Source organism: Leucoraja erinacea, chromosome 22, assembly GCF_028641065.1.
Source record: "Leucoraja erinacea ecotype New England chromosome 22, Leri_hhj_1, whole genome shotgun sequence".
NCBI lineage: Eukaryota > Metazoa > Chordata > Chondrichthyes > Rajiformes > Rajidae > Leucoraja > Leucoraja erinaceus.
The window spans coordinates 5,397,952-5,410,456 of record NC_073398.1 but is presented as its reverse complement, the minus strand read 5'-3'; the positions used below and the strand labels follow the sequence as shown (position 1 = coordinate 5,410,456).

General features: G+C 47.1%; 2 protein-coding genes across 3 annotated transcripts in view; one reads left to right on the top strand and one right to left on the bottom strand.

Annotated features, from left to right (window-relative positions):
• The window catches only part of LOC129707666 (inositol 1,4,5-triphosphate receptor associated 2-like), a 143,662-nt gene extending 133,321 nt beyond the window's left edge, over nt 1-10,341 (top strand). Inside the window, exons 25-28 of the mRNA XM_055652824.1 lie at nt 1,187-1,269; nt 4,093-4,203; nt 7,889-7,996; nt 9,649-10,341. Of these exons, the coding sequence (XP_055508799.1) occupies nt 1,187-1,269; nt 4,093-4,203; nt 7,889-7,996; nt 9,649-9,892 (546 nt within the window). The 3' untranslated portion in view covers nt 9,893-10,341. The remainder of the gene's footprint in view (nt 1-1,186; nt 1,270-4,092; nt 4,204-7,888; nt 7,997-9,648) is intronic.
• dnai7 (dynein axonemal intermediate chain 7) overlaps nt 10,339-12,505 on the bottom strand; it is a 49,554-nt gene continuing 47,387 nt past the window's right edge. For both annotated transcript variants that reach the window (XM_055652820.1, XM_055652821.1), the window contains one exon: nt 10,339-10,617. In XM_055652820.1, the coding sequence (XP_055508795.1) occupies nt 10,339-10,617 (279 nt within the window). The remainder of the gene's footprint in view (nt 10,618-12,505) is intronic.

Genomic DNA, 12,505 nt, shown 5'->3' with positions numbered 1-12,505 from the left:
ACTTGCAATGTTGAGTTTCTCAAGCTCTTCACCAACTCAGAACATATCTGCTTCCGTCTGTACCTCTCGTCGTGCGTTTCAGGCTCCCCATCGTTCTCTCTGTTTAAAAACAAAGTGTCCTGCACATATCCTTCAAACATTTTTGCCCCTCTCATCGTAAAGCTGTGCCCTCTAGTTTTTGACATTACGACTCTGGTGGGGGAAGCGGGGGGTCCAGGACAAGGGGTCACAGCTTAAGGATAAGGGGGAAATCCTTTAAACCCGAGATGAGAAGAACTTTTTTCACACAGAGATTGGCTATATTTAAGAGGGAGTTAGATGTGGCCCTTGTGGCTAAGGGATAAGGGGGTATGGAGAGAAGGCAGGTACGGGATACTGAGTTGGATGATCAGCCATGATCATATTGAATGGCGGTGCAGACTCGAAGGGCCGAATGGCCTACTCCTGCACCTAATTTCTATCTATGCCTCTTGTGTCTCCTCCAGACAGGATCATGTGCAGGCAGACAACATTTGTTTTTACCACGTACAGTATCGTGGTCGGCACGGATATTGCGGGCTGAATGGCCTGTTCCTGCCTTGTACTGTGTTCTCTACTGCACAGTATGGTGTTAATGATGGCTTATGGAGAAGAGTACTAGCTAAGATTAAGTTTGGAGACACAAGGAACTGCAGGGATTGGAGTCTTGAGCAAAACGCAAAGTGCTGGAGGAACTCGGCAACTCTTCTGAGTCTGAAAAAAATGTCCGGACCCAACACGTTGTGCGTCCATTTCCTCCACAAGTGCTGTCTGGCCCGCTGAGTTCCTCCGGCAGTTAGCGTTTTGCTCACTCTTTAGATTTGCTGACTTGCAATTGTAAAATGGGTAGCAAATGGAAGTTGTACATCCTACCGGAGAAACGCCTGGTCTCTGAGCACCAGGCTCGCACTTCCCGCGTCAGCCCAGGCTGAAGACCGGTCCTTGGGGGGCCTTTGGGTTGACGTAGGAATGGGAGGTTGGAAGGGTTGAGGGGAGGAAGCTGGAGATGTGCGGGGAGAACGTACAAACTCCGCACAGACAGCAGCGATGGTCAGGACCGAACCCGGGTCCCCAGCTCTGCCAGCTGTGCAAGGCAACAACTCTACTGCTGCGCCACCGTGCCACCACTGCAGCTTTAAACCTTTTTCTCTCTTAATTTGTGCTTCAGTTGGGGGAGATTGATCTCAGAAGAAAGTCTGAAGGAGACCAGGACAAGTTGCGGAACAAGTTCACCAGGAAGATGAGCAATTGGTAGGTCCACCTGTACATTGCAAGTCATCTCGGCTTGAGTGGGTAGTAATCACGACCACTTCATGGAAACCCACTCCACGCAAGGACATTCACCTCATTGAAACATATAAGATTATTAAGGGTTCGGACACGCTAGAGGCAGGAAACATGTTCCCGATGTTGGGGGAGTCCAGAACCAGCACCACAGTTTAAGAATAAGGAGTAAGCCATTTAGAACGGAGACGAGGAAACACTTTTTCTCACAGAGAGTGGTGAGTCTGTGGAATTCTCTGCCTCAGAGGCCGGTTCTCTGCATGCTTTCAAGAGAGAGCTAGATAGGGCTCTTAAAAATAGCGGAGTCAGGGGATATGGGGAGAAGGTAGGAACGGGGTACTGATTGGGGATGATCAGCCATGATCACATTGAATGACGGTGCTGGCTTGAAGCACCGAATGGCCTACTCCTGCACCTATTGTCTATTGTCTATTGACTGAAAATCTATTCACTTCAACTCACTCCATTCTTTCCCCAGGAAGCTACAATGGGTCTTGTTTGGTAAATGATTTCCCTAATTGGTCACCTCAAGGGCATTTGGACTTTAGCAATAATGTCTGAAACAGAAGATGCTGGAAATACTCAGCAGGTCAGTCAGCATCTGTCACGATGAAGATTTCTCATCGCGATTGAGAGATGGTTAGAGAAAAGAGGAGTGCTAAGTTGTGGTGAAAGTGTGAAAGGAATCTTTCTGAAAGTTTAGTTTAGAGATACAGCGTGGAAACCTGGCCCATCGGCCCACAGTGTCCGAGCCGACTTGCCCTACACTCGTTCCATCTTACACACTGGGGACTATTTACAGAAGCCAATTAAACTACAAATCTACACGTCTTGGGAATGTGGGAGGAAACCGGAGCACCCGGAGAAAACCCACACGCTCACGGGGAGAACGTGCAAACTCCAAATAAACAGCAACCGTAGTCAGGATCAAACCTGGTGCTGTAAGGCGGCAACTCGACCGCTGCACCACCATGATGCTCAACGTTTCTAATAAACAGTTTAATATAATTGAACATTTTGTTTAAAGTGACTATGCGTACATGCTCGATGATAAAATGATGATGGAAGTGTCTCAGAATGTAGTGCTGGCGCTAAAAGGAAGTGGTTGAAATAAAGGTTGACTAGAAACATAGAAACATAGACAGTAGGTGCAGGAGTAGGAGTAGGCCATTCGGCCCTTCGAGCCTGCACCGCCATTCAATATGATCATGGCTGATCATCCAACTCAGTATCCTGTACCTGCCTTCTCTCCATACCCCCTGATCCCTTTATCCACAAGGGCCACATCTAACTCCCTCTTAAATATAGCCAATGAACTGGCCTCAACTACCTTCTGCCGCAGAGAATTCCACAGATTCACCACTCTCTGTGTGAAAAATGTTTTCCTCATCTCGGTCCTAAAAGATTTCCCCCTTATCCTTAAACTGTGACCCCTTGTTCTGGACTTCCCCAACATCGGGAACAATCTTCCTGCATCTAGCCTGTCCAACCCCTTAAGAATGTTGTAAGTTTCTATAAGATCCCCCCTCGATCTACTAAATTCTAGCGAGTACAAGCCGAGCCTATCTAGTCTTTCTTCATATGAAAGTCCTGATATCCCAGGAATCAGTCTGGTGAACCTTCTCTGTATTCCCTCTATGGCAAGAATGTCTTTCCTCAGATTAGGAAACCAAAACTGTACGCAATACTCCAGGTGTGGTCTCACTAAGACCCTGTACAACTGCAGTAGAACCTCCCTGCTCCTATACTCAAATCTTTTTGCTATGAATGCTAACATACCATTCGCTTTCTTCACTGCCTGCTGCACCTGCATGCCTACTTTCAATGACTGGTGTACCATGACACCCAGGTCTCGCTGCATCTCCCCTTTTCCTAATCGGCCTCCATTCAGATAATAAAACTATCGTAACCACTTTGTTTCTGCAGAGGTGCTTCTCAATGTTAACATTTGCTTATTTTCTTAATCTTGCCCTTCACAATTCTTGTCATCGGTTTACTTAGCATCATGTTCGGCAAGGACAATGTGGACTGAACAGCCTGTTTAGTTTAGTGGCCACCGAGTCCGCGCTGACCATCGATCACCCGTTCACACTAGTTCTTATCCAACTTTCTCATCCACCCGCTCCACACTAGGGGCAATTTACAGAGGGTCACTTAACCTACAAACCCACACGTCTTTAGGATGTGGGAGGAAACCCATGCGGGCACAGGGAGTATGTGGAAACAAACACACACACAAGCACGCACACACACACACACACACACGCACACACACACTGACACACAGACAGACACACAGAGACACACAGACAAACACACACACACGCACACACACGCACTCACAGACAGACACAGACACACACACACACACACACACACACAGACACACAGACAGACACACACACACACACACACACACACACACACGCGCACAGCAGACAGACAGACACACACACACACAGACGCACACACACCCACAGAGTCACACACACACGCAGACACACACACAGGCACACAGACACACACACAGACACACACACACACACACACACACACACACACCCACACACACACCCACAGGCACAGCCCCCCACCCCCTAAGGCCGAGATGGAACCCGGCTCTCTGGCGCTGTGAGGCAGTGGTTCTACCAGCTGTGCCATCATTCCTGTTTGGACCCAAGCCATGCACCTTTGTCAATGATCTACTCCCGACTGCAATGTTCATGGCAAGATGAAATTGGCATTTAACGTCTGACAACTCCTATAACCTTTGCACTTTTCCTGCTCTAGGACATTTTTAGGGCCAAAGCCACATGATGCCTCCAGGTCCCGGCCTTCACTTCATCAGTTTATCAGCACCTGTACCTGGGGAGAAAAGGGCAGTCAGCTGTTCAATAAAGGGTGAGGTCCTATTGATCAATTCAGATCTCACTTCACCTTGAAGGTAGGAGACTTCCTTGCTGGATTTGGTTGAGTTTGCTCTTCCTACCAGATGGCCGTTGAGACGATGGAGATTGCTCTTCCTCCTCGGGTACCACCAGTGGTTGAATACTCTCTCCTCCAAGACAATAGGTGCAGGAGTAGGCCATTTGGCCCTTCGAGCCAGCACCGTCATTCAATGTGATCATGGCTGATCATCCTCAATCAGTACCCCGTTCCTGCCTTCTCCCCATATCCCCTGACTCCACTATATTTAAGAGCTCAAACTCAGAAGGTTGTTACTTCAGATCGCACTCCAGCCACTTGAGCTTGGATATCGGCCGCTGCGCTAGATCACGATAATGTGGCTGGATGAGACTCTCTCCCTTGATGAGTCCATCTCTGATCCATATCCAACCACCTGCCCATCCAAACCCCCCGTCACCTCTATCTGCCTACTACTTGCCAGGCCTTATCCTGCCCCGCCTCTCTTCCAGCTCTCTACTAAACCCGCCCACCCTCCTCCCAGTCTGACGAAGGTTCCCGACCCGAAACATCACCTATCCATCTAAGCCAATTGACCTTAAAACTTGTACATCTTTGAAACATAGAAATTAGGTGCAGGAGTAGGCCATTCGGCCCTTCGAGCCTGCACCGCCATTCAATATGATCATGGCTGATCATCCAACTCAGTATCCCGTACCTGCCTTCTCTCCATACCCTCTGATCCCTTTAGCCACAAGGGCCACATCTAACTCCCTCTTAAATATAGCCAATGAACTGGCCTCAACTACCCTCTGTGGCAGATACTTCCAGAGATTCACCACTCTCTGTGTGAAAAACGTTCTTCTCATCTTTGGGGACCCGGTCACCATTTTGAGGAAGAGAAGGGGAGGAAAAGTTTTCCCTGAGGCCTTGAAGCAACATTTTCTTCTTCAGAGAGGCAGCCAACAAGCAACATGGGCAGGGCTGGATTAACCAATAAGCAAAATAAGCACGTGCTTAGAACATCAAGGGAAGGGGGAGTACCACAGAAATGGTAAATGGTTTACGGCACAAAAGAAATCACTTTAAACTTGCTAAAATAATATTCAAAGTGGTTTATATGATTGGAAGTATACAAAACTAAACATTATTTTCCATCTTACTGTTAGTTTTGTTTCATTTTGAAAAATAAAAATGTATTTTATGGTTTATTATTGTTTATATTTTGAATTACATATATATGGGGGCACCAAAATCTTTAAGTGCCTTAATCCGTCTTAATCCGGCCCTAAACATGGGTTTTCTTCAGCTTTTCAAAATGCTTCAGTGACGTCTCTGCAAAAGTGTTCAGTTACAACCCAACGGTATGAATATTGATCTCTCTAACCAAGTAATGCTTGCATCCCCCCCCCCCCCCCCCCCCCCCCCCCCCCCCCCCACCCCCCCCCCCCCCCCCCCCCCCCCCCCCCCCCCCCCTCTCTTCATCCCTCCTCCACCCTGGTCATCGTACTAGTTTCACCGTCGTTCTGTAGTTTCCACTGTTTGTATCCACTCTTTATCACCTTCCCCACAGCCAACAATGGACCATTGTGGGCTCAATTCCTTGTTCATCGTTGCTGGCTTTGCGCATACATTTAATTTGTTCTGTGTACCTTTTCATATCTCTCGTTTGCCTCTTCCCCGATTCTCAGTCTGAAGAAGAGTCTTGACCCGAATCTTCACCCATTCTTTGTTCCATCGATGCTGCCTGGCCTGCTGTGTTACTCAAGCTTTTAGTGTCTATCTTCACCCATTCTTTGTTCCATCGATGCTGCCATGCCCTTTCTTTCCTTACCTCTAACTCTATTGAGCTTTCTGCCTTGGCATGTGGTTCCACCAAATGTGAGCTTCACCTCCATATCACATCCATTAGTAAGCTTCAACAGAGGATGTACTTCCTGTGGCAGCTGAGGAAGCACAATCTGCCACAGGCAATGATGGTCCAATTCTACACGGCCATCGTAGAGTCTGGTCTCACCTTCTCCATCATGGTCTGGTTTGGCTCAGCCACCAAGCACGACACCTGGAGGCTGCAGCGAATCGTCCGATCAGCAGAGAAGGTTATTGGCTGCAACCTTCCCTCCATCGACGAACTGTACACTGCAAGGGCCAGGAAGCGAGCGGGCAAGATCATCTCTGACCCCTCTCATCCTGGCCACAAACTCTTTGAATTACTTCCCTCTGGAAGGCGACTCCGGACTGTCAAAAGCCCCCACAGCCAGATAAAAACGCTCTAGTTGCTCTACTCAATAACCAAAAATCTGTAGTCTCCCTTTGATCTGGTATTTTGTTGGTTCACATTCTTGATCAATGGTGTTTTATCATTAATGTTTTATTATTATTAATGTTTAGTGTTTTCTGAGTCATTCGTAACTGTCATTGTATGTCATGTTGTTATGGGCAGAGCACCAAGGCAAATTCCTTGTATGTGAATATTTGGCCAATAAACTTACTTACTTACTTTGTTCTACTTCATCCAAGTATCTGCTAATTCCCAACCCATTGACATCAAGAATCACCACTGCCCTTCATTAAGCCCCCCCCCCCAAAAAAGCTCTGCTCCCCATCCCGCTGAGTACTATACAATGTGCTCTCCCATCCTTGAGGTTCTGCATTGGACGTTTGCCTCTCCACACGCCCCATTTCATCAATGAAAAACCTGTTGCCCGCTGAACCCTTCATGGCCATCTTTGTGACATGACCCCTCCAGCACACCCTCCCATTTCCACACTACTATACGCCTCTTGGTGGGGCATCCTTGGCATGTCCCTAACTCCCATCATCCTTCTTCCCACGTCCTTCTACAAATGGCTTGCCAAATATCTGCCCTTTTAACCAATGTCTCCCAATCTTCTACATTCTTTGGTGGTGAATCTGTGGAATTCTTGGCCACAGGAGGTTGTGGAGGCCAAGTCAATGGATATTTTTAAGGCGGAGATTGATAGATTCTTGATTAGTACGGGCGCCAGGGGTTATGGGGAGAAGGCAAGAGAATGGGGTTGAGAGGGAATGATAGATCAGCCACAAGTGAATGGTAGAGTGGACGTGACGGGCCAAATGGCCTAATTCTGCTCCTATAACTTATGAACATGAACTTTTGCTGAACTGCTTTGAATTGTGTTTTTGGCTGCTAATGTTTTTTTATGTATGCAAGCCATGTACTAAACCAATTAGCGGCACTGTAGCGCAGCGGTAGACTAGCTGCCCTACAGTGCTTTCAGCGCCAGAGACGCGCGTTCCATCCCGACTATCGGTGCTGTCTTTACGGAGTTTGTACGTTCTCCCCGTGACCGCATGGATTTTCTCCGAGATCTTTGGTTTCCTCCCGTACTCCAAACACGTACCGGTTTGTAGGTTTATTGGCTTAGTATAAATGTAAATTGTCCCTAGTGTGTGTAGGGCGTTGTTAATGTGCGGGGATCACTGGTCAGCGCAGACTTGGTGGGCCGAAGGGCCTGTCTCCACGCTGTATCTCTAAACTAAGTAGAGAGAGGTTGCCTATTCATTTAAATCTAGATTTGCATTATATTTGCACATGTTGATCAAGCAAAGATTCTAGTCTCACCTGGCAATAGGAAAAGGGGTGGTAAACCGACGTGAAACGTTCTGCGTTAATACTGTGCACCTTGTTACTATCCTGCAGCCCCACGGCAGAGCTGGATGTTCAGGAGGATGAAGAGAAATCAGAGGCAGCAGAACCCATCTTGACAGAACCAGAGAGAGATGATCTGATCGTTCCATCGTGTACAGTGTAAGTATATTGGGAACTGCGTAAATCTGGCCGGGTATGTTGCAGCTGAGAACGTATGTCTTGTGTAACAGGTGACTAGCACAAACTCGCACATTTATGTAAGCTATTCCTTAAGTAGTCCGCGGTCTCCCTCTCGTAGCTTCCCCGCCCTCCCCCGTGGTCTCTGTCCAATATCCTGCCCCCAGCTACCCCACGATCTCCATCCAGTAGCTTTGGTCATCTTATATCTATGGAAAAGTGTGAAATTACGTCTTGAGATGGTGGGATGGTGCAGGCTCAATGCAGTGTTGTTCCCGTGAGAGCTGATGAACAGCTGACCCACTAAAGATTAGTTTATAGTGGGCCGTTTGCACTCGTTTCACCAGTAGCTGCAGCCCATCTCTGATGTGCTGGGAGCGAGGAGGACAACACCTTTGCTTCCATGTCCAAGTGGAAATTCGTGGAACGTTTGTACACACTTGTCCACTTTCACCAAGCCCTCCTTGTGTCTGCACATTGCCCCGTAGAGCCATACAGCATGGAAACAGGCCCTTCAGCCCGACACATCCATGCCGATCAAGAAGCCTCAATTTTAAACTTGGCCCATTTGCTTGCATTTGGCCCACAGCCCAGGGGCGGCACGGTGGAGCAGCGGTAGAGTTGCTGCCTTACAGTGGCAGAGGCCCGGGTTGGAACCTGAATACAGGTGCTGTCTGTATGGAGTTTGCACGCTCTCCACGTGATCTGCATGGTTTTTCTTGGAGTTGCCCGGATTCCTCCCACATTCCAAAGACGTACAGGTTTGCTGGTTAATTGGTTTCTGCAAATTATCCCTAGTGTGTCGGATAGTGCTCGTGTGCTGGGATCTCAATGGGCCGAATGGCCTGTTTCTACGCTGTATCTCTAAAACTAAAACCCTCTAAACCTTTCCAACTGTGTACCAGTCCAAGTGCCTTTTAAACGCTGTTATAGTACCTGCCTTAACTACCTCCTCTGGCAGCTTCTTCCATATAGCCACCATGCTCTCTATCAAAAAAGTTGCCTCTCAGGGGAAGTTTTGCCTTCCCACCGTAATGGTTCTTGATTCCCCTCATCTGTGCAAAAGACTGATGCGCTACAACTATATTCTGCACTCTGTATCTTCCCCTTTGCTCTAGCTATTGTACTTGAGACTGGCATTGTATTTTTGTACGGTATGTCTGATCTCAGTTTAGTTTAGAGATACTGTGTGGAAACAGGTTGACTGACCCCATCACCCGCACACTAGTTCTACCCTACACTAGGGATCATTTATCGGAGCAAGTTAACCTGCACGCCTTTGGAATGTGGGAGAAGCCGGAGCACCCGGAGAAAACCCATGTGGTCACAAGGAGAGCGTGCAAACAGCACCCAAGGTCAGGATTGAACTGAAAGGCAGCTACTCTACCGCTGCACCACTGTGTCGGCCTTTGTCTGTTTGGATAGCAGGCCAAACATAGTGTTCACTGTACCTCGGTACACATCTCAACCATAAACCCAAACCAAATGCATTTCGCATTCTAAAACATTATTAATCTTAAACCTTTCGAGCAGATTTTAATTTTGTCCTTTTGGGCACATTTGTGAGTAATGTGAGAAGTGTCTTTGTGTGAAATGGCTTAACTTTTGATGCTCTTTAAAATCTCTTCCCCCAGAAACAAAGGGCTTTGGCCCCAGCTAGCCGAATTGTGGGACTTCTTTTCCAAAAGCAACAAGGGTGCGTGGCTGCCAGTCATACTACTCTTCTCACTCAGCGTTTTGGGCAGTTTTCTCATCGGCTGGTCTTTGCACACATCTGTTGATGCCGCTGCCGTGGAGCCCGGAGACAGCTGGAAATCTATTCAACAATTCCTCTGGCCTTACACAGGACTTCAGCACAATGGACAGCCTCCAGTGTGACCAATGACCAGCAAGGCACACGGACATTTACTCTGCATCCCGTTGACCCTTCACTGAGAATGGCTCAGCCGACCAGTTGCTTGTTTTAATTTAAATTAAAACAAACTCTTTAAATTTTAATCTTGACGTATCTTGTCAAACGAAGCATTAAGCATTGGACAACACTCATTTTTTTTAATGGACGGCTGAAGCGGTCGTAATCTAGTAAATGTTTGATATTTTTTTATTAACACCTGCAATCCTACTCAATTTTGCCTTAAGGCAAAATTAGTCAATGAAACAGGGACAGAATATTGGGCGCAGGTGAAGTTCCCATTTGCTGTAATTCTTTTTAAACTACGCAAAGCTGAATGTGAAAAGCAACAATGTAAAGATTTATTTGCAAACCCGATATTATTTTTAAAAGCACTTTTGGAAAGTGTGCACAATAAAGTCTGTAGTTGACCTTACAATGTGTGTGACAACAGTTTGGTGGCTTGCAGAATTTCATTGACGTTGGTGAAGAAGAGGTGATCGGCGTTTAGGATCCGCTCCAGAGCGGCCTCACTTGCTTGGCCCCTCATCATGTGGTACAGATTGGAGTAGAACTCTGTGCGCTCGTTGGTTTCTTTCGTCAACTCTTCATCAGTCTCCTTCATGTTGAGATTTTGAGACCTCTCTGGTCGCAACAGGTAAAGAGACCAGCTATCCTCGCTGACCATCTCCCCAGTCAGATTCTCCCGGGCCTGTGGTGGATCGCAGGGAGAACATGCATGAGTCTGCAGAGTCCTCTAAACTAGGAGTGCAGGAGGAAGAGCGGTTTCATAGCAAAAGGATTTGAGTATAGGAGCAGGGAGGTTCTACTGCAGTTGTACAGGGTCTTGGTGAGACCACACCTGGAGTATTGTGTACAGTTTTGGTCTCCTAATCTGAGGAAAGACATTCTTGCCACAGAGAAGGTTCACCAGACTGATTCCTGGGATGTCAGGACTTTCATATGAAGAAAGACTGGATAGACTCGGCTTGTACTCGCTAGAATTTAGAAGATTGAGGGGGGATCTTATAGAAACTTACAAAATTCTTAAGGGGTTGGACAGGCTAGATGCAGGAAGATTGGTCCCGATGTTGGGGAAGTCCAGGACAAGGGGTCACAGTTTAAGGATAAGGGGGAAATCCTTTAGGACCGAGATGAGAAAAACATTTTTCACACAGAGCGTGGTGAATCTCTGGAACTCTCTGCCACAGAAGGTAGTTGAGGCCAGTTCATTGGCTATATTTAAGAGGGAGGTAGATGTGGCTCTTGTGGCTAAAGGGATCAGGGGGTATGGAGAGAAGGCAGGTACAGGATACTGAGTTGGATGATCAGCCATGATCATATTGAACGGTGGTGCAGGCTTGAAGGGCCGAATGGCCTACTCCTGCACCTATTTTCTATGTTTCTATGACCTTATAGAGGTTTATAGAGGCATTTTAGATTCTCGTGTGGAATTGGGATTGGGTTTCTTGGTTAAACATTTAACTTGAAAGAATGAAAGAATACTTTATTGTCATATGTGACAATTCTTTGTGATGCGTACCTAAGGTATGCAAAGAGTCGCCACATAAAGTACGCCGACAAGGTCACAAAGTATCCCGTGCAAGGTCCTCATTCATACTTGTGTACATGTTAACATGTAGATAGCTCAATACTCTTGCCCAGAGTAGGACAATTGAGAACCAGGCGCCATTGGTTTAAGGTGAAGAGGGAAAGATTTTATAGGAAACTGAGGGGTACCTTTTTCACACAAAGGGTGGTGGGTGTATGGAATGAGCTGCCCTAGGAGGTAGTTGAGGCAGGGACTATCGCAACATTTAATGGATAGAACAGGTTAAGAGGGATATGGGATAAACGCAGGCATGTGGGACCAGTGTAGATGGAACATGTTGGTCGGTGTGGGCAAGTTGAGCTGACTGTCCTGTTTCGACGCTCTATGAATGCTGAATATGGAGTTACTTGTTGTCCTATAGCATATGTGGGTATAGGCAGTTTAAATACTACTTTGGCATTGGGCTTGGTTGAGCTCTTATCCAGGTATTATAGCACGTACTTTGTGATGTAACAGTGATTTATGTAAGACCATGAGGGGAATAGGTAGAGTGAATGCAGTGTCTTTTATCTAATGTTGGGCAAATCAGGAACAGGGGGACATCGGTTTAAGGAGGAAGGGAATAGATTTAATACAAATCTGAGGAGCAATTTTTTCACCCATTTACCTTAATCCTACCTTGATCCCATTGTTCATTCTTCCCACATTTAGGATAGATGCAGTGGCGCACATGTAGAGTTACTGCCTCTCAGACCAAGGGAACCAGGTTTGATCCTGACTACCGGTGCTGTCTATATGGAGTTTGCAAGTTCTCCCCGTTTTCTCCGGGTGCTCTGGTTTCCTCCCACATTCCAAAGACGTACAAGTTTACTGAAGTTAACTGAGCTTTTTTGTAGGACATAGAACTAGTGTATGGGTGATCAATGGTCGGGGTGGACTCGGTGGGCTGAAGGTCCTGTATCTCTAAACTAAAGAGGGGCGTGGGTGTATGGAACGGGCGGCCAGAGGGGGTCGGTGGGACTGGTGTCGATGGAGCATCTTAGCCAGC